This window comes from Oncorhynchus kisutch, linkage group LG30 (assembly GCF_002021735.2).
Source record: "Oncorhynchus kisutch isolate 150728-3 linkage group LG30, Okis_V2, whole genome shotgun sequence".
Classification (NCBI taxonomy): Eukaryota; Metazoa; Chordata; class Actinopteri; order Salmoniformes; family Salmonidae; genus Oncorhynchus; species Oncorhynchus kisutch.
In genome coordinates this window covers 35,097,654-35,124,395 of record NC_034203.2, presented here as the reverse complement: position 1 = coordinate 35,124,395, position 26,742 = coordinate 35,097,654, and the positions used below count along the sequence as shown (strand labels likewise).

The 26,742-nt window shown below is 44.9% G+C and overlaps 1 protein-coding gene across 2 annotated transcripts in view; it reads right to left on the bottom strand.

Annotated features, from left to right (window-relative positions):
- Positions 1–2,375: 2,375 nt before the first annotated feature.
- The window catches only part of LOC109875268 (semaphorin-6B), a 95,025-nt gene continuing 70,658 nt past the window's right edge, over positions 2,376–26,742 (bottom strand). For both annotated transcript variants that reach the window (XM_031810045.1, XM_031810044.1), the window contains exons 6-17: positions 20,975–21,073; positions 20,798–20,888; positions 19,816–19,935; positions 15,707–15,795; positions 15,257–15,474; positions 14,908–15,039; positions 14,662–14,811; positions 14,317–14,496; positions 13,522–13,662; positions 13,361–13,438; positions 13,209–13,270; positions 2,376–6,322 (exon numbers count right to left, since the gene is read on the bottom strand). In XM_031810045.1, the coding sequence (XP_031665905.1) occupies positions 5,310–6,322; positions 13,209–13,270; positions 13,361–13,438; positions 13,522–13,662; positions 14,317–14,496; positions 14,662–14,811; positions 14,908–15,039; positions 15,257–15,474; positions 15,707–15,795; positions 19,816–19,935; positions 20,798–20,888; positions 20,975–21,073 (2,373 nt within the window). In that variant the 3' untranslated portion in view covers positions 2,376–5,309. The remainder of the gene's footprint in view (positions 6,323–13,208; positions 13,271–13,360; positions 13,439–13,521; positions 13,663–14,316; positions 14,497–14,661; positions 14,812–14,907; positions 15,040–15,256; positions 15,475–15,706; positions 15,796–19,815; positions 19,936–20,797; positions 20,889–20,974; positions 21,074–26,742) is intronic.

Sequence of the window (26,742 nt, the reverse complement as noted above, 5' to 3'; positions counted from 1 at the left end):
GTATGTCTCAATAGGATAATGTGGCCTCCTTGGCAACAGTGGAATCACATAGCATGTATGTCTCAATAGGATAATGTGGCCTCCTCTACTGGTCTCTTTCAATGAATCTGCCTTGACCTGAAAACCCAGGATACATGAGAATATGATAGATTCCAACTGTGAGCTGTCCACTTCTTTCATATCGGTGCATCTGAAGGTAAAGAGATGAGAGGACGCCACGGTCGAACGTTGAGACGCACCCATGGAGTTATTGGCCGATTGCGAGAGGATCATAAACACAACGTACATGGGTAAATTGTGACTAACTGACTGATCTACAAATAATTATCAGTCGTTATTTATGATGCAAGGTGATTTGTAGATCAGTCAGTCGGCAGTCGCCTGCAGTCATTTTGATGCTCGAGAACACAGCCAATCTCACCGATGGCTCTTTCCTCACCTGCAAAGACTAGTTTCCACCGCCATCTAGTGGTGATAGAAATGGTTGCTTGAAAGAATCCTACTGTATAACATTACAGTCAAATTAACAATCCATAAAGATACAACAAAGATGAATACATATTCATTGTTTATTAGAATAATAAAGAATATATTGACAGGGTTGTCCATATTAACTGACTGCTGTATCCTCTCACATTAAGTGTTTAATGTGTGTGTGTGTGTGTGTGTGTGTGTGTGTGTGTGTGTGTGTGTGTGTGTGTGTGTGTGTGTGTGTGTGTGTGTGCGCATGTGTGTACAGCCGTAAATCATAAATCAAATAATCTGGAGGCCTTTTTCATTCAGCTCAGCAGGACAAGCCTACGATTCTACTCTTTTTAGAAAGGAAACAGCTACCCTCAGCTTCCAGTCAAAGGTAAATACTGTCATTCCTGTACTTGCATCTCAGTGGTGGCTGGTGGGAGGAGCTATAGGAGAACGGGCTCATTGTAGTGGCTGAAATGAAGTACATAGAACTGCATCAAACACATCAAACATGTAGACTACATAAGTCAGACACCGTTCCATTCCAGCCACTATAAAGAGCCCGCCCTCCTATAGCTCCTCCCACCAGCCTGCTCTGTTACATCTCATTCATATCACACTCAACCAAAACCAACACGTCAAAGGCCTGTGTCAAGGATGAAAAAACAACAACCTTAAAACCACATGGATAAGATACCTTCAAATAGATTATTTACACAAATATACATAGATAACGTTACAGTACAACTACTTTTCAAACAAGAAAAATAAAAGTTCTTGTGCTTTTCCATGATGTATTACTGCACAGTATTATGAACAGCCTTTGACTCTAAGGTTCCTCAGTATGACAGTTTGTTGGTGTGGAGGAAAACAATCAATACTTTGCTAGAGTATTTCAGGAAAAACTGACCTAAGTGATGTACTACTGTTTATAAGTGGTTTATAAACAGACTGTCAGTGTCATCAACTTTATCAAATGGATAAGAGCAGCAAACTCAAAATAGTTATGAAAGAAAATCAATGTTCAGTATGCTATCTGAAGGCAACATTGTGAAGTTCCTCATTGTACACAGGAACTGTACACATTTGAACAAATTATACAACATCACAGTATCAAATGTATAAAGAATCAAATGTACTGACATGGTTTTTATGGCACTTGAAAATATGTTTCCTTTTTGCTTCTGTGGTCCGTATGTCACCAAAAGTACAGTTTAGAATGTTGGCACATAATATTGTATTGACAACAAAGGGTGAAAAGTCATCGGCATGGTGTGATTATGAGTGTCTTGTAACTGTGGCTCGTTCTTGAAACAACACCCCATGTGTGACGTCATCATTGTGCTCCTTCAACGGTAACACAGACATCTGACTGGGGTTGGGTCTTTATATACAAGTCATTACTGCTCAGGTTCACAACAGAGCTGAACTCATTGTCCTTCTGGATGTGACTGGAGCTGTGGCTCTGATGACTTGGGAATGACAGATCACATCTTCTTCCTTGTCTCAGTGTTGTCTCTCTCTTTCTCACACTGCCTTTCTGTTTCTCTCTCGGTGCTCCTGCCTTTCTTCTTTTCCCTCTGTTTTTCTATCTATCCCTCTCTCCATGATCACTTAAAGTAATGGAAAGTCTCTCATTAGACACTTTGACGGGTAGAATGTATGGTCCCATTTGAGCTCTGGGAAAATGTCGATTAACATGGATGAGTAAGAGCCAGGACAGTCGTTTAAATCACAACCATAGTGACTATCAATCACACGCATAGACAGTGCATCTGCGTTCACACACACACACACACACACACACACACACACACACACACACACACACACACACACACACACACACACACACACACACACACACACACACACACACACACACACACACACACACACACACACACACTACTCCTAACATGTCTCACTGGGTCATACAGTACTGCTCCTAAACTGTCTCACTGGGTCACACAGTACTGCTCCTAACCTGTCTCACTGGGTCGTACAGTACTGCTCCTAACCTGTCTCACTGGGTCATACAGTACTGCTCCTAACCTGTCTCACTGGGTCGTACAGTACTGCTCCTAACCTGTCTCACTGGGTCATACAGTACTGCTCCTAACCTGTCTCACTGGGTCGTACAGTACTGCTCCTAACCTGTCTCACTGGGACCAAGGGACTATAACTCACCCTCACTGGGCCGGACTGGAATGTCAGCACTATTTCTGCCAGCCAGGCATTCTCTCTAATGACATGGCACCATTTCATCCCTCCATCCGTCCATTCCTTCACTTCATCCCTCCACTTCCACTCCATGTACTTTTTAATGGCCAGTCATTTCAGAGCTGACGCAATGTGTTGAGAGAAGGGTAGAGAATTGGGTGATTTCAGTACTGTACGACCCAGTGAGACAGGTTAGGAGCAGTACTGTGTGACCCAGTGAGACAGGTTAGGAGCGGTACTATACGACCCAGTGAGACAGGTCAGGAGCGGTACTGTACGACCCAGTGAGACAGGTTAGGAGCAGTACTGTACGACCCAGTGAGACAGGTTAGGAGCAGTACTGTGTGACCCAGTGAGACAGGTTAGGAGCGGTACTGTACGACCCAGTGAGACAGGTTAGGAGCAGTACTGTGTGACCCAGTGAGACAGGTTAGGAGGGGGACTATACGACCCAGTGAGACAGGTTAGGAGCGGTACTATACGACCCAGTGAGACAGGTTAGGAGCAGTACTGTACGACCCAGTGAGACAGGTTAGGAGCGGTACTATACGACCCAGTGAGACAGGTTAGGAGCAGTACTGTACGACCCAGTGAGACAGGTTAGGAGCGGTACTGTACGACCCAGTGAGACAGGTTAGGAGCGGTACTGTATGACCCAGTGAGACAGGTTAGGAGCGGTACTGTACGACCCAGTGAGACAGGTTAGGAGCAGTACTGTACGACCCAGTGAGACAGGTTAGGAGCAGTACTGTACGACCCAGTGAGACAGGTTAGGAGCGGTACTGTATGACCCAATGAGACAGGTTAGGAGCGGTACTGTATGACCCAGTGAGACAGGTTAGGAGCAGTACTGTACGACCCAGTGAGACAGGTTAGGAGCAGTACTGTACGACCCAGTGAGACAGGTTAGAAGCAGTACTGTACGACCCAGTGAGACAGGTTAGGAGCGGTACTGTATGACCCAGTGAGACAGGTTAGGAGCGGTACTGTACGACCCAGTGAGACAGGTTAGGAGCAGTACTGTACGACCCAGTGAGACAGGTTAGGAGCAGTACTGTACGACCCAGTGAGACAGGTTAGGAGCGGTACTATACGCCCCCTCTCGACTCACATACACTGGGAATCAATGTCCCCCTGACCACAATACCAAGGACTGGTCCCCCTGCAGGGTGGGTTTATTAAAACCGACCTGTAAATGTGTGTGTGTGTGTGTATGTGTGTTTGTGTGTGTGTGTGTGTGTGTGTATGTGTGTGTGTGTATGTGTGTGTGTGTGTGTGTGTGTTGGGGAGGCAGCTGGAGGGCAGGCTATTAAATCTTCATTGCCGCTTCCTTTCGACACTCTTCATCAGATATTCTCGTGACATTCAGAGTCAGAGTCAGAATGACCTCAGTGTCACTGAGAGAGAACAGTCCCACTCTGCAAAAACTGTTTGAATCAACATTGTTTCCACATCATTTCAACCCCAGAAATCTATGTGATGACATTGAATCAACATAGGGGCATTTGGTCTTGTTTTCACCCAACTGTTCACCTATATCCATTGACCTGGTGACATTTTCTCGTTGATTTCACATTAAATTCACGTTATTATGAACCAAATCACAGTTTTGGTTGAGTTGTAAATCAAGTGTAAATCAAAAGTAGACGTTGAACTGACGTGTGAGCCCAGGGGGGTGTCTGCTTCATTCACCTGCAGCAAGACGCTTCAAAGTAATGTGTTTACAATTCATGTTTCAGTGTCCTCCATTGTCTTATTGTCAGAGAGTGCCAATCAGTCTGCACTGGAAGGTGGACAACGTACACTGTGTAGGAGTGATATCCACTGGGTCTCGTCTTCTGACACCTGGCAGTGGGCTCTGTGGCCATGTTGTTCGGTCAGTCCTTGTTGCCCTGTTTGCTGCACAGGGAAGTGTCTGTCTCTGGGTCTCTTTGCATGTTCCTTCCTATTTATGGTTCTCTCTTAATGTGTTCTTTTGGAATAATTCTGCTGTCTAGCAAACTATTCCTTCCCTTTTCTCTTTCCATCTCCGTCCCTCTTTCTCACCTCTTTCAATCCCTCTATCTCTCTCTCCTCCTCTCTCCCCTCTCTAAGCAGCCAGAGGGGAGAGGCAGCTCTGCAATGCAGACACAGCAACAACCTCACTTTCACTGACCAATCACAGCCAAGCAGGGTATGAGTGATAGCAGCATCAACCAGTCACAGAGAGAACAGCCTCAGGAGTCTGCCAGCGAGAACAGCCTCAGGAGTCCGCCAGCGAGAACAGCCTCAGGAGTCCGCCAGCGAGAACAGCCTCAGGAGTCCGCCAGCGAGAACAGCCTCAGGAGTCCGCCAGCGAGAACAGCCTCAGGAGTCTGCCAGCGAGAACAGCCTCAGGAGTCTGCCAGCGAGAACAGCCTCAGGAGTCTGCCAGCGAGAACAGCCTCAGGAGTCCGCCAGCGAGAACAGCCTCAGGAGTCTGCCAGCGAGAACAGCCTCAGGAGTCCGCCAGCGAGATACAGAGCTATCCGGAGGACTAAATGACAATGACAGAGAAAGAGGTCAGAGAGAAAGAGAAAGTGAGAGAAAAGGTAGAACAGACAGAAAGAGAACGATATAGAAAGAGACATGGTTTCCCTGCTTGATCACTGCCCGTTGTGAGTCCTCTCATTGGAACTCTTCTTACTCAGCAGCTGGCTGAGATCCACCAGCTCCCCCAGCTCTCCTCTCCCCAAGGCCCCTCTCAGCTGAGACCTGCCAGGCCCGGGTGTGTGGTGCTGGGCGACGTACTGCTGGCCTTTGATGGTGGGCATGGAGGATGGAGGTACAGGGACCATGCACTGGCTGCTGAGGATGTAGCCTTCCTGGGGAGGCCAGCGGAGTGGCAGGGGCTCCCCAAACTCCATAGGGGCGCTGGGGGCTGACACCACCCTCCTCCTATCCGGAGAATCCTGGGGGGTCATGGGGTACACGTACTCCCCTGCCGACTTACGAAGCGCCGACTTTGGTGTCCCACTTCTGCCCTTCTCCCCCCGGGGCTTGCTCAGGCACACGTAGTGCTGGCGAGGAGTCTCCCCTCCTCTTCCTCGCTCCTCACCCCCGTGCCTCCCTCCTCCTCCCCCCTGAAATAGTCTAGTGGTCAGGTAGACAGCGGTGGAGGGGTGTGGGGGGCAAGGGAGAGGGCAGGGAGACGCCAGCCCCATGGTACTCCCTCCCAGGTAGGTCTGGCTGTTATCCCACCCCCCTGATCCAGAATCAGACAGCCTAAGCCCGCGTCTTTTCTGCTGGGGCGTGTGCTCCGGAGTAGGCAGGAACCCTGGGTCCAGCTCCCCTGACTTCCCCCAGCCATTGGGCATCACAAACAGGGTCTCCCCGCCCTGAGAGCAGGGTCTATCGCCTCCTCCCTGACGGGTCACACTGAGGACCGATCCCCCCATCCCTCCTCCTGACGTCAACATCCCCCTCTCCTGGCGCTGGATAGTGGACTGGGGGGTATTGTTGCCGTGGCGACGGTTGCCAGGCTTGTGGGCCATAATCCAGCAGACAGCCAGGCCCGAGAGCGCCGCACCAATGGTGAAGGCTGAGACTGCAGATGCCACCAGCAGGTTGAGGGAGACCAGGCTCTCTGGCTCGATCAGCAGACTCTGCTGTATGGCACCTTTAGGGGAGAGAGAAGACAAGAGAAAGGGATCACAAGGCTAATCTCGGACACCTAGAACTAAAGTCTTGTGTAACTGCATCAGATGCTCGATTAAGTTCTTAGGGGAGACGTGTTAAGTCTAACGAGACTAGATAAGTCCCCACCCCACTCAATGAAAACTGTCAGACAGTTTGGGCCAAGCTATGGGCCAAATGTCACCTCCCCTTTGGAAATTCAAAACGATGCGAGCACCTGTGAAATTGTGATTTGTCCAAATGATCAGTGACAAAGAATCAGCGTGCCAGAACAAAGTTCCTTGCTAGTCGTTGTATCCCAGAGTCGACAGATGCTACTACCATTTCCATTCCGTGCATCTGTCCCCGAGAGATAAGGCTAATGGCAAGAGAGAATATAAAAACGCTTAACATTAAACCAGTTATCTCAGTCCTTTATTCTCCTCTACCTCTGTGTATTCATTCTCCTTTATAAATCTCTCCACTTTTGTTATTGTCACATTTTTAGATGTTTTATCCTTCAGAACCTAAACATTATTTGCCTGATGTCAAGGATTATATTGCTATTTAGGAGGGCAAGCCAGTGAGTTTCTCCCTAAAACACGTCATATATTTCAGTTAATGATTTCCACCACTCGAATCACTCCCATCTGCACAGACACAGCACATGTCTGTCCTGGACCTAGTTCTGGTTCTATGCTTTCACCACTCTCCATTAAACAGCCCGACTCTGCAGTAAAAAGGCCTATATCCGGGTTATAAAGCTAAAGCTCTGCAACTAGAACAGATCAGGTTCTAAAGAGTGATAAATAACAAATGAGATTGCAATGTTCTGGCAAAGGAATGTATTAATTGCAGGTTAGAGGTTATAGATTTATGATAGATATTATAGATGGGATATTATGGACTTTGGAGTTTGGAACAGATTGCAGGTTCTATAAAATAGATGAGGTTGTAATGTTCTGGAATAAGAACACCCCCCAGATTATAGATCTGTGATAAAACAGATTAGATTGCAGTGTATAATTGGAGTTGGAACAGATTGCAGGTCCTGGAACAGTTTGCTGATGAAAAGCAGAGACATCCTAATTGAGACAGAGACAGATTTGAGGAGTGTTTGTTAGGAGCCCATTAACGTATCAAAGTTAAAGACGTTCTCTTATGGCCTGCCAGAAGACAGTTTTGAGCACTGTGCACAGAGTTTGGTCCTCATTTCTGTTTTGTACATATTTTTCTGGCAAGTACTTGTCAAACTGTAGCAGACAGTCGTTGACAGCAGAACACTGTCTCAGAATAAGTCTCAGTCCCGTGGGCTTTAATTCGCTGATCAAGACGTTCGCTCCTTTGTCAACCAATCAAAATGCATTTATTGTCATGCTGGGAGGCTTCTGACAGACACTAATCTTAGGAGAGGGAATTCAAAGCCCTGACATTTCACACTAGCTAATCCCATTACTGACGGACTGAAAAACATTGACATTCTGTCACCACTGTAAATGCAAATACAATACACACATAAACACAAACAACCAATATAAATTAACGGTATGTAGAATTATTGTGCCAAGACCTCAGAAAACAATTGTAGACCTCCACAAGTCTGGTTCATCCTTGGGAGCAATTTCCAAACGTCTGAAGGTACCACGTTCATCTGTACAAACAACAGTACGCAAGTATATACACCATGGGACCATGCAGCCGTCATACCGCTCAGGAAGGAGATGCGTTCTGTCTCCTAGAGATGAATGTACTTTGGTGCGAAAAGTGGAAATTAATCCCAGAACAACAGCAAAGGACGTTGTGAAGATGCTGGAGGAAACGAGTACAAAAGTATCTATATCCCACAGTAAAACGAGTCCTATATCGACATAACCTGAAAGGCCGCTCAGCAAGGATGAAGCCACTGTTCCAAAACCGCCATAAAAAAAGCCATACTACAGTTTGTAACTGCACATGGGGACAAAGATCGTACTTTTGGAGAAATGTCCTCTGGTCTGATGAAACAAAAATAGAACTGTTGGCCATAATGACCATTGTTATGTTTGGAGGAAAAGGGGGGATGCTTACAAGCCGAAGAACATCATCCCAACCATGAAGCACACTGTGGCAGCATCATGTTGTGGGGGTGCATTGCTGCAGGAGGGACTGGTGCACTTCACAAAATAGATTGCATCATGAGGTAGGAAAATGATGGGGATATATTGAAGCAACATCTCAAGACATCAGTCAGGAAGTTAAATGCTTGGTTTACAAATGGGTCTTCCAACTGGACAATGACCCCAAGCATACTTCCAAAGTTGTGGCAAAATGGCTTAAGGACAACAAAGTCATGGTAGTGGAGTGACCATGACAAAGCCCTGACCTCAATCCCATAGAAAATATGTGGGCAGAACTGAAAAGTCATGTGCGAGCAAGGAGGCCTACAAACCTGACTCAGTTACACCAGCTCTGTCAGGAGGAATGATCCAAAATGCATCTAACTTATTGTGGGAAGCTTGTGGAAGGCTACCTGAAATGTTTGACCCAAGTTAAACAATTTAAAGGCAAAGCTACCAAATACTAATTGGAGTGTGTGTAAACTTCTGACCCACTGGGTATGTGATGAAAGAAATAAAAGCTGAAATAAATCATTTTCTCTACTATTATTCTGACATTTCACATTCTTAAAATAAAGTGGTGATCCTAACTGACCTAAGACAGGCAATTTTTACCAGCATTAATTGTCAGGAATTGTGAAAAACTGAGTTTAAACGTATTTGGCTAAAGTGTATGTAAACTTCCAACTTCAAATGTATGTGCACTGGGGATGTGATTGGGTTTTTAATTGATGCCACGACAAAGAAAAACGGTACCTTGCAAAAACAAATTAATTAATTAAATATGTTGCCATAGACATTCCCTTACATCAGCATTTGAATTTGTTCAATGTGCATTAAAGGGAAATGTCTAATGTTTTCAACTTCATATTCATCATCTGCAGCACCACCCCAACATTAACATATGTGATATTTGTGCATTATTTAGGTTTTGTAGTAAAACAGATAGAGGAATATAAGTGTTTCCAATGACATCATTGGTGTGCATCATGTGATTTTAACAAATTATGAGGAGGCATTTGGGCTGCAGGTAGCCTAGTGGTTAGAACGTTGGACTTGTAACCGAAAGGTTGCAAGATTGATCAAATCCCGAGCTAACAAGGTAAAAATATGTTGTTCTGCCCCTGAACAAGGCAGTTAACCCACTGTTCCTAGGCCATTGAAAATAAGAATTTGTTCATAACTGACTTGCCTAGTTAAATAAAGGTAAATAAAATAATTAATTGCCTACTAGTTGTCTACTAATTGGTTGATGATGTCATTGGAAACACTTATCTTCCTCTATATTTTAAATATAAAACAAAGAAACAGCCATTATCAAATATGTTGATGTTAGGGTAGTGCTGGAGATGATGAAAGTGTAGTTTTGAAATGTAATGCATGATTATGCCACTAGGTGGAGCATGCTTATGTCACTAGGCGGAGCATGGTTATACCACTAGGTGGAGCATGATTATGGCATTAGGTGGAGTATGATTATGCCACTAGGTGGAGCATGGTTATACACCAGGTGGAGCATGATTATGTCACTAGGTGGAGCATGATTATGCACGAGGTGGAGCATGATTATGCACTAGGTGGAGCATGATTATGCCACTAGGTGGAGCATGGTTATACACCAGGTGGAGCATGATTATGCCACTAGGTGGAGCATGGTTATGCCACTAGGTGGAGCATGGTTATACACCAGGTGGAGCATGATTATGTCACTAGGTGGAGCATGATTATGCACTAGGTGGTGCATGTTAATGCCACTAGGCGGAGCATGGTTATACACTAGGTGGAGCATGATAATGCCACTAGGCGGAGCATGGTTATACACTAGGTGGAGCATGATTATGCACTAGGTGGAGCATGGTAATGCCACTAGGTGGAGAATGATAATGCCACTAGGTGGAGCATGTTAATGCCACTAGGCGGAGCATGGTTATACACTAGGTGGAGCATGATTATGCACTAGGTGGAGCATGGTAATGCCACCAGGTGGAGAATGATAATGCCACTATGTGGAGCATGGTAATGCCACTAGGTGGAGAATGATAAGGCACTAGGTGGAGAATGATAATGCACTAGGTGGAGCATGATTATGCACTAGGTGGAGCATGGTAATGCCACTAGGCGGAGAATGATAATGGCACTAGGTGGATCATGGTAATGCCACCAGGTGGAGAATGATAATGCACTACATGGAGCATGATTATGCACTAGGTGGAACATGGTAATGCCACTAGGCGGAGCATGATTATGCTATTAGGTGGAGCATGGTAATGCCACTAGGTGGAGCATGTTAATGCCTGTGGGCAGAGCATGATTATGCTATTAGGTGGAACATGATAATGCCACTAGGCGGAGCATTATTATGTTATTAGGAAGAGCACGATAATGCCACTGGGCGGAGCATGATTATGCTTTTAGGTGGAGCATGGTAATGCTATTAGGCAGAGCATGGTAATGTCACTAGGTGGAGCATGGTAATGCTATTATGAGGAACACGATAATGCCACTAGGCGGATCATGATAATGCCACTATGTGGAGCATGATAATGCCACTAGGTGGAGCATGATAATATCACTAGGTGGATCATGGCAATGCCACTAGGTGGAGCATGGTAATGCCACTAGGTGGAGCATGGTAATGCCACTAGGTGGAGCATGGTTATACACCAGGTGGAGCATGATTATGTCACTAGGTGGAGCATGATTATGCACTAGGTGGTGCATGTTAATGCCACTAGGCGGAGCATGGTTATACACTAGGTGGAGCATGATAATGCCACTAGGCGGAGCATGGTTATACACTAGGTGGAGCATGATTATGCACTAGGTGGAGCATGGTAATGCCACTAGGTGGAGCACGGTTATACACTAGGTGGAGCATGATTATGCACTAGGTGGAGCATGGTAATGCCACTAGGTGGAGAATGATAATGCCACTAGGTGGAGCATGGTAATGCCACTAGGTGGAGAATGATAATGCACTAGGTGGAGCATGATTATGCCACTAGGCGGAGCACGGTTATACACTAGGTGGAGCATGATTATGCACTAGGTGGAGCATGGTAATGCCACCAAGTGGAGAATGATAATGCCACTAGGTGGAGCATGGTAATGCCACTAGGTGGAGAATGATAATGCACTAGGTGGAGTATGATTATGCACTAGGTGGAGCATGGTAATGCCACTAGGCGGAGAATGATAATGGCACTAGGTGGAGCATGGTAATGCCACCAGATGGAGAATGATAATGCACTACGTGGAGCATGCTTATGCACTAGGTGGAACATGGTAATGCCACTAGGCGGAGAATGATAATGCACTAGGTGGAGCATGATTATGCCACTAGGCGGAGCACGGTTATACACTAGGTGGAGCATGATTATGCACTAGGTGGAGCATGGTAATGCCACCAAGTGGAGAATGATAATGCCACTAGGTGGAGCATGGTAATGCCACAAAGTGGAGAATGATAATGCACTGGGTGGAGTATGATTATGCACTAGGTGGAGCATGGTAATGCCACTAGGCGGAGAATGATAATGGCACTAGGTGGAGCATGGTAATGCCACCAGGTGGAGAATGATAATGCACTACGTGGAGCATGCTTATGCACTAGGTGGAACATGGTAATGCCACTAGGCGGAGCATGATTATGCTATTAGGTGGAGCATGGTAATGCCACTAGGTGGAGCATGATAATGCCCGTGGGCAGAGCATGAGTATGCTATTAGGTGGAACATGATAATGCCACTAGGCGGAGCATTATTATGTTATTAGGAAGAGCATGATAATGCCACTAGGCGGAGCATGATTATGCCATTAGATGGAGCATGGTAATGCTATTATGAGGAACATGATAATGCCACTAGACGGAGCATGATAATGCCACTATGTGGAGCATGATAATGCCACTAGGTGGAGCATGATAATATCACTAGGTGGATCATGTTAATGCCACTAGGTGGAGCATGGTAATGCCACTAGGTGGAGCATGATAATGCCACTAGGTGGAGCATGGTAATGCCACTCGGTGGAGCATGACATTGCCACTCGGTGGAGCATGGTAATGCTATTAGACGGAGCATGGTAATGCCACTAGGTGGAGCATGGTAATGGCACTAGGTGGAGCATGTTAATGCCACTAGGTGGAGCATGGTAATGCCACTAGGTGGAACATGGTAATGCCACTAGGCGGAGCATGATTATGCTATTAGGTGGAGCATGGTAATGCCACTAGGTGGAGCATGATAATGCCCGTGGGCAGAGCATGAGTATGCTATTAGGTGGAACATGATAATGCCACTAGGCGGAGCATTATTATGTTATTAGGAAGAGCATGATAATGCCACTAGGCGGAGCATGATTATGCCATTAGATGGAGCATGGTAATGCTATTATGAGGAACATGATAATGCCACTAGACGGAGCATGATAATGCCACTATGTGGAGCATGATAATGCCACTAGGTGGAGCATGATAATATCACTAGGTGGATCATGTTAATGCCACTAGGTGGAGCATGGTAATGCCACTAGGTGGAGCATGATAATGCCACTAGGTGGAGCATGGTAATGCCACTCGGTGGAGCATGACATTGCCACTCGGTGGAGCATGGTAATGCTATTAGACGGAGCATGGTAATGCCACTAGGTGGAGCATGGTAATGGCACTAGGTGGAGCATGTTAATGCCACTAGGTGGAGCATGGTAATGCCACTAGGTGGAGCATGGTAATGCTATTAGGTGGAGTTGAGTGAAAGAAAGAACAGAGCTACAGGGTAAAGGCAAGGTACCTACCATCACAGTCTCCAAGATGGGAGAAGTTGCCGTACTCAATACTGTCTTGTTGAAAAGGAAGCCTGTAATAGAACAAACATAACAGATTATCAGACTGACATCTACAGTTGAACACACAATCAATTGGATGAAGCTACAGGGAGCTGTCTCACCGTGTGCCTGGTCTGAGGAAGGAGCAGGTGCTGCCTCTGGTCCAGCCACAGTAGGGATCTCTGGAAGTCAGACAGCTCCTATACACACACACACATGGAGATCTGATCAGCCTGATGGAGATGGTTGAGATGGTCTGTGTGTGTGTGTGTGTTTTACTCACTTCATGCAGCGTGAGTGTAGGTGGCAGCGTGCTGTGGGCAGTCTGACCAGACAGGAAGTGAAGGCCAGCAGCAGAGTGTGACTTGGACGATCCAGAGACAGAAACAACAACTGTCTGGCCTGGACAGAGTCCTCTCCACATCTAGAGACAGAGAGAGGGATGGAGATGGGGAGGGATAGATGGAGGGATGGATGGATGGATGGATGGATGAAAGGAGAGAGGGATGGAAGGAAGGAGAGAGGGGTGGAAGGAGAGAGGAAAGAGGTAGGGAGAGAGCGGGAGAGAGGCAGTGAGAGAGAGAGAGAGAGAGAGAGAGAGAGAGAGAGAGAGAGTGAGGGAGGGAGGGAGGGGGGGAGGGAGATGGAGGGACAGGAGGGAGATGGGGTGGGATAGATTGAGGGAGGAGGAGGGATGGAAGGAGACAGGGGGAGAGGGGTGGAAGGAGAGAGGAAAGAGGGAGGGAGGGATAGATAGATAGAGGGAGAGAGGGATAGAGGGAGGGGTGGAGGGGGAGAGATAAAGGAAGGAGAGAGGGTGAGAGGGATGAAGGAGAGATAGAGACAGATACAGAGAGACAGAGAAAAAGAGATCCTTAGAGTATTTTCATTGATTTCTATTGTTACAACAGAGAAATGTAGGGATTCACATCAGGGTGATCATATCAGAGAGACTTTGAAAACAATGCAGCAACAAGCATTGTGAGTAGAACAGTTAATCTCCTCAATAATGACCTGACAAAACACCGGACTGCAGCGAACACAAGGGATCGTGGCCAAACTCCCTTCCTGTACTCACTTCTCAGGGTTGAATCCCTCCACCTCCTCCAGAAACACACTGCTGTGTGTGGGAGATTTTTCTCCGCTGGGGAGGATGAGGAATTTCAGGACGGTCCCTCGTGTGGAGCCCAGGAACAACACTGTATGGTTCCTATGGGGACCAGCCTCTGTGTCCACCACCATTGCGGTCAACTGGTACCTGGAGAGCGAGACCGACGGAGAGAGAGAAATAGAGAGAGAGAGAGAGAGAGCGAGAGAGAGAGAGAGAGGGAGGGAGGGAGGGAGTGAGGTAGGGGAGCTCAATTTCAGAACGTAGGGCAAACAGTGAAAAATCAGTGGTAGCCATGGGTATCCTTAGGCATACCTGCCCATAGTCTTGACAACCCAAGGTCTGTGCCCAACCAAGGGTATGGTCTCGTCCATCAAGGGATGAGTCTTTACAAAGTTCAGCACTTCATCCGGCAGAGACTTAGATGAGCTGAACGGAGACCCCTGCACCGCACAGCCACCCGGCCTACAGAGAGAGGAGACGGTCCAAAAAAGGATCAGAATCAGGAAGAACCAGTCAGTTACACAATCAATATCAGTACAAGTCCAATGTACTGCATACCTGGGTTTGGGCACAAGCTCATCAGGCACGGGTGTCCAGATGGATTCTGGAGATTTCTGCTCCTTGAATCTTCCCTCAAACACCCTGGCCAACTGCTGCATGTCAAACACACACACTGCAGACCCCGGGATACTGAGAGAGAGAGAGCAAGAGAGGAGAGAGAGAGAGAGAGAGAGAGAGAGAGAGAGAGAGAGAGAGAGAGAGAGAGAGAGAGAGAGAGAGATGGAAGGAAGGAGTGAGGGAGGGAGGGAGGGATGGAAAGAGGGTAAGATTATTAAATACGTATCAGAAAATGGGGGGGGGGTGCATTCATGTATGATTGGGTGCGTGTGTACACGTGTGTGTGTACCTGTTGGGTGGTGTCGAGAACAGTCCCAGTATGACGTCTCTGCCGTTCATGTTGAGTATGGCGCTGGTGGCGTGGAGCAGGTTGAAATAGAAGTGGGAGTCTCCTGGGACAGAACAGTTCAGTCTGGCCTTCAGGAACGATGTCCACTGTTTCTCCAACACCCTCTGAGAGCCCCCCATGTCCCCCTTACACACCCGCGCCACACGAGATACCATCACCTGCACACACACACACACACACAATAAGAGGCAATGCACTGTATAATGTGTAAATCCCATGGATTCTGTCCACCTTATCCCCTCAAGGAGGTGGAATTCCGTTTGTGTGTGTGTGTGTGTGTGTGTGTGTGTGTGTGTGTGTGTGTGTGTGTGTGTGTGTGTGTGTGTGTGTGTGTGTGTGTGTGTGTGTGTGTGTGTGTGTGTGTGTGTGTGCGTGCGTGCGTGCGTGTACCTTCTCTAGGTGATGGAACTCCATGGCCATTTCTCTGAAGAAGAAGTAGACGTGAGGCCCCCACTCAACTGCACTCACAAAGAAGGGTTCTGAGAGACAGAACAGGGGTATGCCGTTACACACACATACACGCACGCACATACAAACCGTTACACACAGACACACACACACACACCCCTTCCACACATATTACAGATGAATCCCTCAGGGAGCTCACCAACACAGCTCCATATTTACACCTCTGTACCAGCAAGCAGCACATCAATATGGTCGCCGCTCTCTGGGGTCAGCCATTAAGCATTCATGTCCTGTTTAATGTATCATCAGTGCCAAGGACAGAGCAGTTATTTATTCATCTCTGTCTCTGTCTCTGTCTCTGTCTCTGACCTCCAGGGTTCCACACTATGTTTTACTCTGAAGGAGATTTTATGTCCTAGATCCGTTGGTCTTGTCCTCTCTGATTTGACAGAAAACAGTACATCTAACCTAGCACCTACAGCAGGGTTCACCAACTGGCAGGCTGCAGGCCGAATTTGGCCCCCGGGTGATTTTATTTACATGTTTTATTAAAATAATAATAAACATTGTTGGACATAAAATACTGTATAAACACCAGGAAATATTTTCCTGTGTATTCCCACGCATAATAGCCAGAGACATATAGTACAGTGCCTTAAGGAAGTATTCATACCCCTTGACTTTTTCCACATTTTCTTGATTCAATTTAGATTAGTTATTTTTGTCACTGGCCTACACAAAATTCACCCAACTTATTGTGGGAAGCTTGTGGAAGGCTACCCGAAACGTTTGACCCAAGTTAAACTATTTAAAGGCAACGCTACCAATGTTAAAGTGGAATCATATTTTCATACATTTTCTAAAATTAATTATGAAATTAAATGAAAATCTGAAATGTCTTGAGTGAATAAGTATTGGACCCCTTTGTTATGTTAACCTTACATAAGTTCAGGAATAAAAATGTGCTTAACAAGTCACATAATAAATTGCATGGACTCACTCTGTGTGTAATAATAGTGTTTAACATGATTTTTGACTGAATGGCTCATCTCTGTACTCCTCCGTTGAGCAGTGCATTTCAACCACAGATAAAACCGCAAAGACCAGGGAGGTTTTCCAGTGCCTCGCAATGAAGAGAAGCTACTGATAGATGGGTAAAAATAATGAAGCAGACATTGAATATTCCTTTGAGCATGGTGAAGTTATTAATTACATAAAGTTACAGGCGTCCTTCCTAACTCAGTTGCCGGAGAGGAAGGAAACCGCTCAGGGAACTCAGCAAGAGGCCAATGGTGACTTTAAAACGGTTACAGGGTTTAATGGCTGTGATAGGAGAAAAATGAGGATGGATCAACAACATTGTAGTTACTCCACACTGCTATCCTAAATTACAGAGTGAAAAGAAGGAAGCTTGAACAGAAAAAAATAATTCTAAAACATGCATCCTGTTAGCAACAAGGGACTAAAGTAATACTTCAAAAAATGTGGCAAAGCAGGTAGCTTTTTCTACTGAATACAAAGGTTTATGTTTGGGGGAAATCCGAGAGAAACCCTGGTTCACTCTGCTTTCCTCCAGACACTGGGAGATGAATTCACCTTTCAGCAGGACAATAACCTAAAACACAAGGCCAAATATACCCTGGCGTTCCTTACCAAGAAGACACTGAATATTCCTGAGTGGTAGTTTTGACTTAAATCTGCTTGAAAATCTATGGCAAGACCTGAAAATGGTTGTCTAGCAATGATCAACAACCAATTTCAAAGAACTTTAAGAATTTGAAATGAATAATTGGCAAATGTTTGGCACATTCCAGGTGTAAAAAGCCCTTAAGAGATTTACCCAGAAAAACATACAGCTGTAATCTCTGCTAAAGGTGCTTCTACAAAATATTGACTCAGGGATGTGAATACTTATAGTTGAAGTCAGAAGTTTACATACACTTAGGTTGGAGTCATTAAAGCTCATTTTTCAACCACTACACACATTTCTTGTTAACAAACTATAGTTTTGGCAAGTCGATTAGGACATCTACTTTGTGCATGACACAAGTAATTCTTCCAACAATTGTTTACGGACAGATTATTTAATTTATAATTCACTGTTTCACAATTCCAGTGGGTCAGAAGTTTACTGTGCCTTTAAACAGCTTGGAATTGGAATTCCAGAAAATTAGATCATGGCTTTAGAAGCTTCTGATAGGTTAATTGACATCATTTGAGTAAATTGGAGGTGTACCTGTGGATGTATTTCAAGGCCAACTTTGAAACCCAGTGTCTCTTTGCTTGACATCATGGGAAAATCAAAAGAAATCAGCCAAGACCTCAGAAAAAAAATTGTAGACCTCCACCAGTCTAGTTCATCCTTGGGAGCAATTTCCAAATGCCTGAAGGCACCACGGTCATCTGTACAAACAATAGTACGCAAGTATAAACTCTGTGGGACCACGCGGCCATCATACCGCTCAGGAAGGAGACGCGTTCTTTCTACTAGAGATGAACGTACTTTGGTGCGAAAAGTGCAAATCAATCCCAGAACAACAGCAGAGGACCTTGTGAAGATGCTGGAAAATGCTGGAAACAGGTACAAAGGTATCTATATCCACAGTAAAACGAGTCCTATATCGACATAACCTGAAAGGACGCTCAGCAAGGAAGAAGCCACTGCTCCAAAACCGACATAAAAAAGCCAGACTACGGTTTTGCAGCTGCACATGGAGACAAAGATCGTACTTTTGGAGAAATGTCCTCTGTTTTGATTAAACAAAAATAGAACTGTTGGCCATAATGACCATCGCTATGTTTGGAGGAAAAAGGGGGAGGCTTGCAAGCCAAAAAAACGCCATCCCAACCGTGAAGCACACTGTGGCAGCATCATGTTGTGGGGGTGCATTGCTGCAGGAGGGACTGGTGCACTTCACAAAATAGATGACATCATGAGGAAGGACAAGTATGTGGATATATTGAAGCAACATCTCAAGACATCAGTCTGGAAGTTAAAGCTTGGTCGCAAATGGGTCTTCCAAATGGACAGTGACCCCAAGCATACTTCCAAAGTTGTGGAAAAATGGCTTAAGGACAACAAAGGCAAGATATTGGAGTGGCCATCACCAAGCCCTGATCTCAATCCTATTGAAAATGTGTGGGCAGAACTGAAAAAGCTTGTGCGAGCAAGGAGGCCTACAAACCTGACTCAGTTACAACAGCTCTGTCAGGAGGAATGGGCCAAAATTCACCCAACTTATTGTGGGAAGCTTGTGGAAGGCTACCCGAAAAGTTTGACCCAAGTTAAACAATTTAAAGGCAACGCTACCAAATACTAATTGAGTATTTGTAAACTTTTGACCCACAGGGAATGTGATGAAAGAAATAAAAGCTGAAATAAATACTTCTCTCTACTATTATTCTGACATTTCAAATTCTTAAAATAAAGTGGTGATCCTAACTGACCTAAGACAGGGAATTTTTACCAGGATTAAATGTCAGGAATTGTAAAAAACTAAGTTTAAATGTATTTGGCTAAGGTGTTTGTAAACGTTCGACTTCAACTGTATGTAAATTAGATATTTATGTAATACATTTTATATTATTTTGCTAACATTTCTAAAACATGCTTTCACTTTTGTGTATTGTGTGTAGATGAGAGAATATTTTTTTGAATTCAGACAGTAACACAACATAAAGTGGAATTAACACAACAAAATGTGGAATAAGTCAAGAGGTATGAATACTTTCTGAAGGCTCTGTATGTGTTCATATACAAATGTAAGCAAGGTTTGAAATGATTATGTTTTTGTCAGAAATGATATCTGTTTGGCCTTCTTGCGGTGAATTTGCAATCTACATTTTTTATTTTATTATGCTCCGGCCCCCCAACCTTCCACTCAAGAAACAATTGGCCCGCAGCTGAAGTATAGCTAGTCCATACAGCTTTAATGTATCCACTCCTAGGATATAAGGATTTAGATCAGAAAGGTAGAGTGGTTGGGTTAGCCCGCAGTGTTTATGTGATCTTAGCAAACATTGGGAGTTCTTCACCTGTGGAGAAGTGTTCGGCCCATTCACTCACATGCAAGCACGTCATCTCAGTGTACCTCTGAACCATTTGGAGTCGTGTTTGACAGTGCGAAGAGCGGGGCTGTCGCCTAGGCTACGATAGATCACAGCATCAATCGCCAGGAAGTCTGTTACAGTACCAGTGAAGAGACTGCCCTCTGATAGAGAGAAAGAGATAGAGGGAGAGAGAGAGAGAGAGAGAGAAAGAGAGAAAGAAAGAGAGAGAGAGAAAGAGAGAGAGACAGAGAGAGCAAGAGAGAAAGAGATAGAGAGAGCAAGAGAGAGAGAGACAGAGAGCAAGAGAGAGAGAGAGAGAGAGAGAGCAAGAGAGAGAGACATACAGACACACAGAGAGTGAGACGGAGAGAGAGAGAGAGAGAGAGAGAGAGAGAGAGAGAGAGACACAGACACACAGAGAAAGAGACAGAGAGCAAGAGAGAGAGAGACAAAGAGCAAGAGAGAGAGACATACAGACACACAGAGAGTGAGACAGAGATAGAGAGAGAGAGAGACATACAGACACACAGAGAAAGAGACAGAGAGCAAGAGAGAGAGAGACAAAGAGCAAGAGAGAGAGACATACAGACACACAGAGAGTGAGACAGAGATAGAGAGAGAGACATACAGACACAGAGAAAGAGACAGAGAGCAAGAGAGAGAGAGACAAAGAGCAAGAGAGAGAGACATACAGACACACAGAGAGTGAGACAGAGATAGAGAGAGAGAGAGAGAGAGAGAGAGAGAGAGAGAGAGAGAGAGAGAGAGAGAGAGCAACAGAGAGAGAGATACAGACATACAGAGAGTGAGACAGAGATAGAAAGAGAGAACACACAGAACATGTATTTATCCTGAGTACAAGCACAGTCAAGTTCCTCCTCACAGCTCCAGTCTAGATTGATTTTCCATCTGAATGATTTCCCCTGAACATTACAGTCCTAGTAAAAATACCTATGTCATTACTTCCTGATATATTGAAAAAGAAAGAAAGAAAGAAAGAAAGAAAGAGAGAAACTACTGTACCTGCGAACAGAGCCACGTTGGCGTGTCTGGGGTCATACGGGCAACGAGCCATCCCACTGACCGTCTCTCCCACCATCTCCAAAGAGTCTCTCTGTAACACACACAATTGTCCATATGAACACGTACACACATGCCAATAAAGCTTAATTGAATTGAATTGAATAGACAGATACTCACAGTGTAGTTGGCACACAAAGGGTTGAAGGCATTGGTTCCACACACAAACAGTCCTTCATGTTGACTCAACACCACCTTGATGAAGTTACGACACTCCTCCTGAAGAAAGAGATAAGAAAGGATGAGAAATGACGGGAGAGTCAGAGAAGTACTGTAAGTGTGTGTGTGTGTGCGCATAGAAGTGTGTTTATCTTTCAAACCCACTCCTCAAAGGGTTAGGCAGAGAAATACGTTTGTCATATCCATATGACAAAAGTAATCAATAAATACTCCTTAATGTACATACATGTAACAGAGTTAAGAATATATCGAATGCTCACTCCACAGCTAGCTTGAAATGTCGCTGATGGAGCCTTTTGTATGGCTCAATCGGTTTGCATGTTGTGAAGGAGGGCAGTCACATGTGTTGTGAAGCAGAGGAGGACTGGTTCGAGCCCAGTATGGGGCAGTCGGACAGCGGAGGTAGCTAAGCTGTTAGCAGTACACTGACCCCCGGTACATAGGCTACTTCATGGCTGGAATTCAGTATGCTGAGCTGGCTGAACTAAGCCATGGCTTAGGTGAAAACATCCACTCAGGAAAGCCTTAAGGAAATTACACACAACACACTGTTCAGCTGTATCTCTGTGTTTTAAAAGGGAGGTACTGTTTAACTCTACACATCTTCTAGGGCTTTCACAACACTCCCTCTTTAGGAGTTCCCATGGGGTTCATCATGGGAGCTAGAAGAATCTCTCCATGTTCTAGTCTCTCTCTCAATTCAATTTAAGGGCTTTATTGGCTTGGGAAACATATGTTAACATTGCCAAAGCAAGTGAAGTAGATAATAAATAAGAGTGAAATTAACAATAACAGTAAACATTACACTCAGAAGATCCAAAAGAATATAGACATTTCAAATGCCATATTATGGCTTTATGAGTCAAGGAAGCAGGAGCGACTGAATTTCTCTCTCACTCTAATGGGAAAGGAAAGTCAGTTGTACAACTGAAATGCATCTTCCGCATTTAACCCAACCCCACTGAATCAGAGATGTGCAGGGGCTGCCGTAATTGACATCCACGTCTTCGGCGCCCAGGGAACAGTGGGTTAACTTCCTTGCACAAGGGCAGAACGACAGATTTTGACCTTGTCAGCTCGGGGATTCGAGCCAGCAACCTTTCAGCTACTAGTCCAACACACTAGGCTACCTGCCTTCCCAGTGTGTGTACATATATTGATTACTTTAGTTGTTTTAAAGTTATCTTTGTCTTCACTCGAAGGCAAAACCAGCGTGTGGGGCTGGCCACGCTGAGGGTTAGGATTTGAAAAACTTAAGTCTGCAGCATGGAGTAAAGATTCCTGCTACGGCAGGATGTTCGGTGGAAGAACGTAGCTCAGCTGTTGGCGCTAGCATTGGGTAAAATCTGCCTCAAGTGTAGTGATACTCTTAGATTCCACTGAAAAGGTGAATTCGATAGTTGCGAGTGGTGTTGTATTGCGGAATACACAGATGTCGGTATTTCATTTTATGAATCCGGCGAAGAAAGTTATACTTTGAAACGTGCCGCCATTTGAGGTTAAGTGTTGGAGCGAGTTATCTCGTCATGGTCAACTTGTATCTACAATTTTAAAAAATGTTATTTTTGGATGCAAATCTCCTTTGCTGAAACATGTCGTGTCTCATAGGAGACAAGTGCACAATCTTTGTACAGAAGGATACTGACCAACTTAATTTAGCTTTCAGTTTTAATATTCACATATTTGGTTGTGTTATACGCTTCTACTAAATAAATGAACAGCTTTGGCTGCGGAAGAGGGGCATTTGGAACGGTATTGTCCCGAGAACGATCGCGCAGAGCCCGGTAGCAGCTCTAGCGGTGGTGCAGCTAATGCACCATCGCGAAGAAATGAACACGTGCAGGGAGAAGGTGGGCAGATTTGATGGGAAATGTAGGAAAGGAGAGCGGTGGCTACGGTGCAAATTGTGGTGGATCAGAGTAAAGAGAGAGGGTGAATAGCCGGTGTGACTGCGACTGGGGTCGCTTAGTCGGTGCTGGAAAATGAAAGTGGAGTTCAAGAGGAGTTTGAAACAATGGAAAATGAAGCAGCTGTTTTCAAAGTACCCAGGATTAAGATGAAGAATTTAAGGGGTGATGAAAGTAGACATGGATAAATCAGTTGAGGATAAACAGATAGTAGAGATGGTGGGTTTTCCTCTGACGAGGATAGCGAGAGTGAGTCATTTTACGCATCACAACAAAATAGCGAGATAAATGGGGTGTTAGGGAGGTATGAGATTGATAAAATCATTTCTGAAATTGACTAAAGGGAAGAAAGTGATTTAAATTCTAAAGGAAATGGAAGAGTTCAGTCGCAGCCTTAACTCTGTAAAGAGATGTTTACTGTATTGTATTTTTTTCCTCAGCCATGAGCAGTTTTAAGATTTCTTATTTAAACGTAAATGGGGCGACAGTATGACTTAATGAAGGGTAAGGGAAGTTTTCTTCAAGAAACGCATAGTAATATTGAAAATGAAGTTATGTGGCAAAAGGAGTGTGTGGAGGGGAGTGGTGGTGTGTAGTCATAAAAGCTAAAAACGTGGGGGTGTGGCTATCCTGTTCTCAAAAGGGCTTTTGCCTTTGCCATATGAGGTTGAAGAGGTAGTTGAGGGGAGGTTATTCAAAGTTAGAGTGAGGTATGAAAACAGCACTATGTGTTAAATAAATGTATATGCTCCAGTAGTGGCAGTTGACAGGGTATGTTTTTTAGAGACATTATCAAATACCACATTGAGAAATGTAACACTGAGGATAATTTATTTCTTGCTGGGGATTTTAACTGCACAGTCAGTGATTTAGATAGAAACCACAAAACCTCAAGGACTTTTTAAAAATGCCTTATTGTAATGCATGAACTGTGTGATATTTGGTGGAGCCAACATGGAGGCACGAGACAGTACACATGGGCCCATGTGAGAGAGAGAGAGAGAACACCATCTCTCTGACCAGGTTAGATAGGTTTTATTGTTTTGAGCATCAATCTCAGGTCTGTAAACCAAGTGTAATAACCTCAGTGGGATTTTCTGATGTTTGTTTATCAAATCAAATCAAATTGTATTAGTCACATGCGCCGAATACAACAGGTGTAGACCTTACGGTGAACTGCTTACTTACAAGCCCCTAACCAACAGTGCAGCTTAAAAAAAAATGGCTAAGAATGAGAGATAAAAGTAACAAGTAATTAAAGAGCAGCAGTAAAATAACAATATATACAGAAGGGGCACTGGTTAGGTGAGGTAGTATGTACATGTAGGTAGAGTTATTAAAGTGTTCTAACAGGTACTGGTTAGGTGAGGTAGTATGTACATGTAGGTAGAGTTATTAAAGTGTTCTAAGGGGTACTGGTTAGGTGAGGTAGTATGTACATGTAGGTAGAGTTATTAAAGTGTTCTAAGGGGTACTGGTTAGGTGAGGTAGTATGTACATGTAGGTAGAGTTATTACAGTTACTATGCATAGACGACAACAGAGAGTAGCAGTGGTATGGAAGGGGGGGGGGGGTGGCAATGCAAATAGTCTGGTTAGCCATTTGACTAGATGTTCAGGAGTCTTATGGCTTGGGTTAGAAGCTGTTTAGAAGCCTTTTGGACCTAGACTTGGCGAGTCTTTGACGATTTTTCGGGCCTTCCTCTGACACCGCCTGGTATAGAGGTCCTGGTTGGCAGGAAGCTTGGCCCCAGTGATGTACTGGGCTGTTTGCACTACCCTCTGTAGTGCCTTGCGGTCGGAGGCCCAGCAGTCCTACTGTGTTCCCGGCAGGCAGATAGGGGACAACATTCCCTGATTCTGAATTTTTGGGACGTCTCTAGGGCTATTGGGTTGGATGCTGGTCTAATTTTAATTGATCAGGAAAAGGCATTTGACCGAGTTGAACATCAATACTTATGGCACACTTTTGAGGCATTTGGTTTCAGCTCTGGTTTTATTGCCATGATCAGGGTGATATATGGTGACATTGAAAGTGTGCTGAAATTTAATGGTGGCTTGAGTGCTCCTTTTAAAGTATGTAGAGATTTTAGGCAGGGGTGTTCTTTGTCAGGAATGATATATGCAACCATTATAGAGCCACTACTAAATAGCATTAGACATCACATTGAAGGGGTGTACCTTTCAGAGGATACTCCTCCTATTCGTCTCAGCCTATGCCGATGCTATTTTTGTGAAAAATCAGGCAGAGGTGAATAGTTTGAGTCTCGTGTTTTTTTTCACCTTTATTTAACCAGGTAGGCTAGTTGAGAACAAGTTCTCATTTACAACTGTGACCTGGCCAAGATAAAGGACAGCAGTTCGACACATACAACAACACAGAGTTACACATGGAATAAACAAACATACAGTCAATAATACAATAGAAAAAAAATAAAAGTCTATATACAGTGAGTGCAAATGAGGTAAGATAAGGAGGGTAAAGGCAATAAATAGGCCATGGTGGTGAAGTAATTACAATAAAGCAATTAAACACTGGAATGATAGATGTGCAGAAGATGAATGTGCAAGTAGAGATACTGGGGTGCAAAGGAGCAAGATAAATAAATAAATACAGTATGGGGATGACGTAGTTGGATGGGCTGTTTACAGGTGCAGTGATCTGTGAGCTGTTCTGACAGCTGGTTCTTAAAGCTAGTGAGGGAGATAAGAGTCTCCAGCTTCAGTGGTTTTTGCAGTTCGTTCCAGTCATTGGCAGCCGAGAACTGGAAGGAAAGGTGGCAGAAGGAGAAAATGGCTTTGGGGGTGACCGGTGAGATATACCTGCTGGAGCACGTGCTACAGGTGGGTGCTGCTATGGTGACCAGTGAACTGAGATAAGGCTGGGCTTTACCTAGCAGAGACTTGTAGATGACCTGGAGCCAGTGGGTTTGGCAACGGATATGAAGCGATGGCCAGCCAACGAGAGCGTACAGGTTGCAGTGGTGGGTAATATATGGGGCTTTGGTGACAAAACGGATGGCCCTGTGATAGACTGCATCCAATTTGTTGAGTAGAATGTTGGAGGCTATTTTATAAATGACATCACCGAAGTTGAGGATCGGTAGGATGGTCAGTTTTACGAGGGTATGTTTGGCAGCATGAGTGAAGGATGCTTTGTTGCTAAATAGGAAGCCGATTCTAGATTTAATTTTGGATTGGAGATGCTTAATGTGAGTCTGGAAGGAGAATTGGTTGATCAGTTTAGGGGAATATCCTCTGCAAAGGTATATTGGGGGGAAAAAGCGGGGGGGGGGGGGGGGGCTGGAATGGTAGGGGATACCTAGGGGATTAGGGGATGAGAGGACAATGGAAACAAATTGGAATGGGGTGCTTGAAATGGTGGAAGGGAGGATGAGGAGATGGCTGTGGTTGTTATCTCGTATGTCATGCAGGGGGCGCACTATTATTGTTAACAATGTGGTGGCCTCTGCACCGGGACATCGGTTGTCATGTTTAGAGCCACCATCTGGCCTTCTGGCTAAGATACAGGCGATTATTGTAGATTTATTTTGGGATAAATATCATGGGTTCCACAAAGTGTTTTGTATTTGTCAAAAGAGGAGGGGGGACAAGGTCTTCTACATCTTGCCTAGAGGGCTGCTGCTTTCCGGGTTTTAGTTTATTCAAAGGTTGCTTTATGGACCGGAAAATGTGGTTTGGAGATGGGTGGCAGGTCCTGTATTACAGCAGGTCGGGGGATTAGGTTTAAAGAAGGATTTATTTTAGGTTGATAGTAGCCAGATTTCAAGGGGGGGGGGGG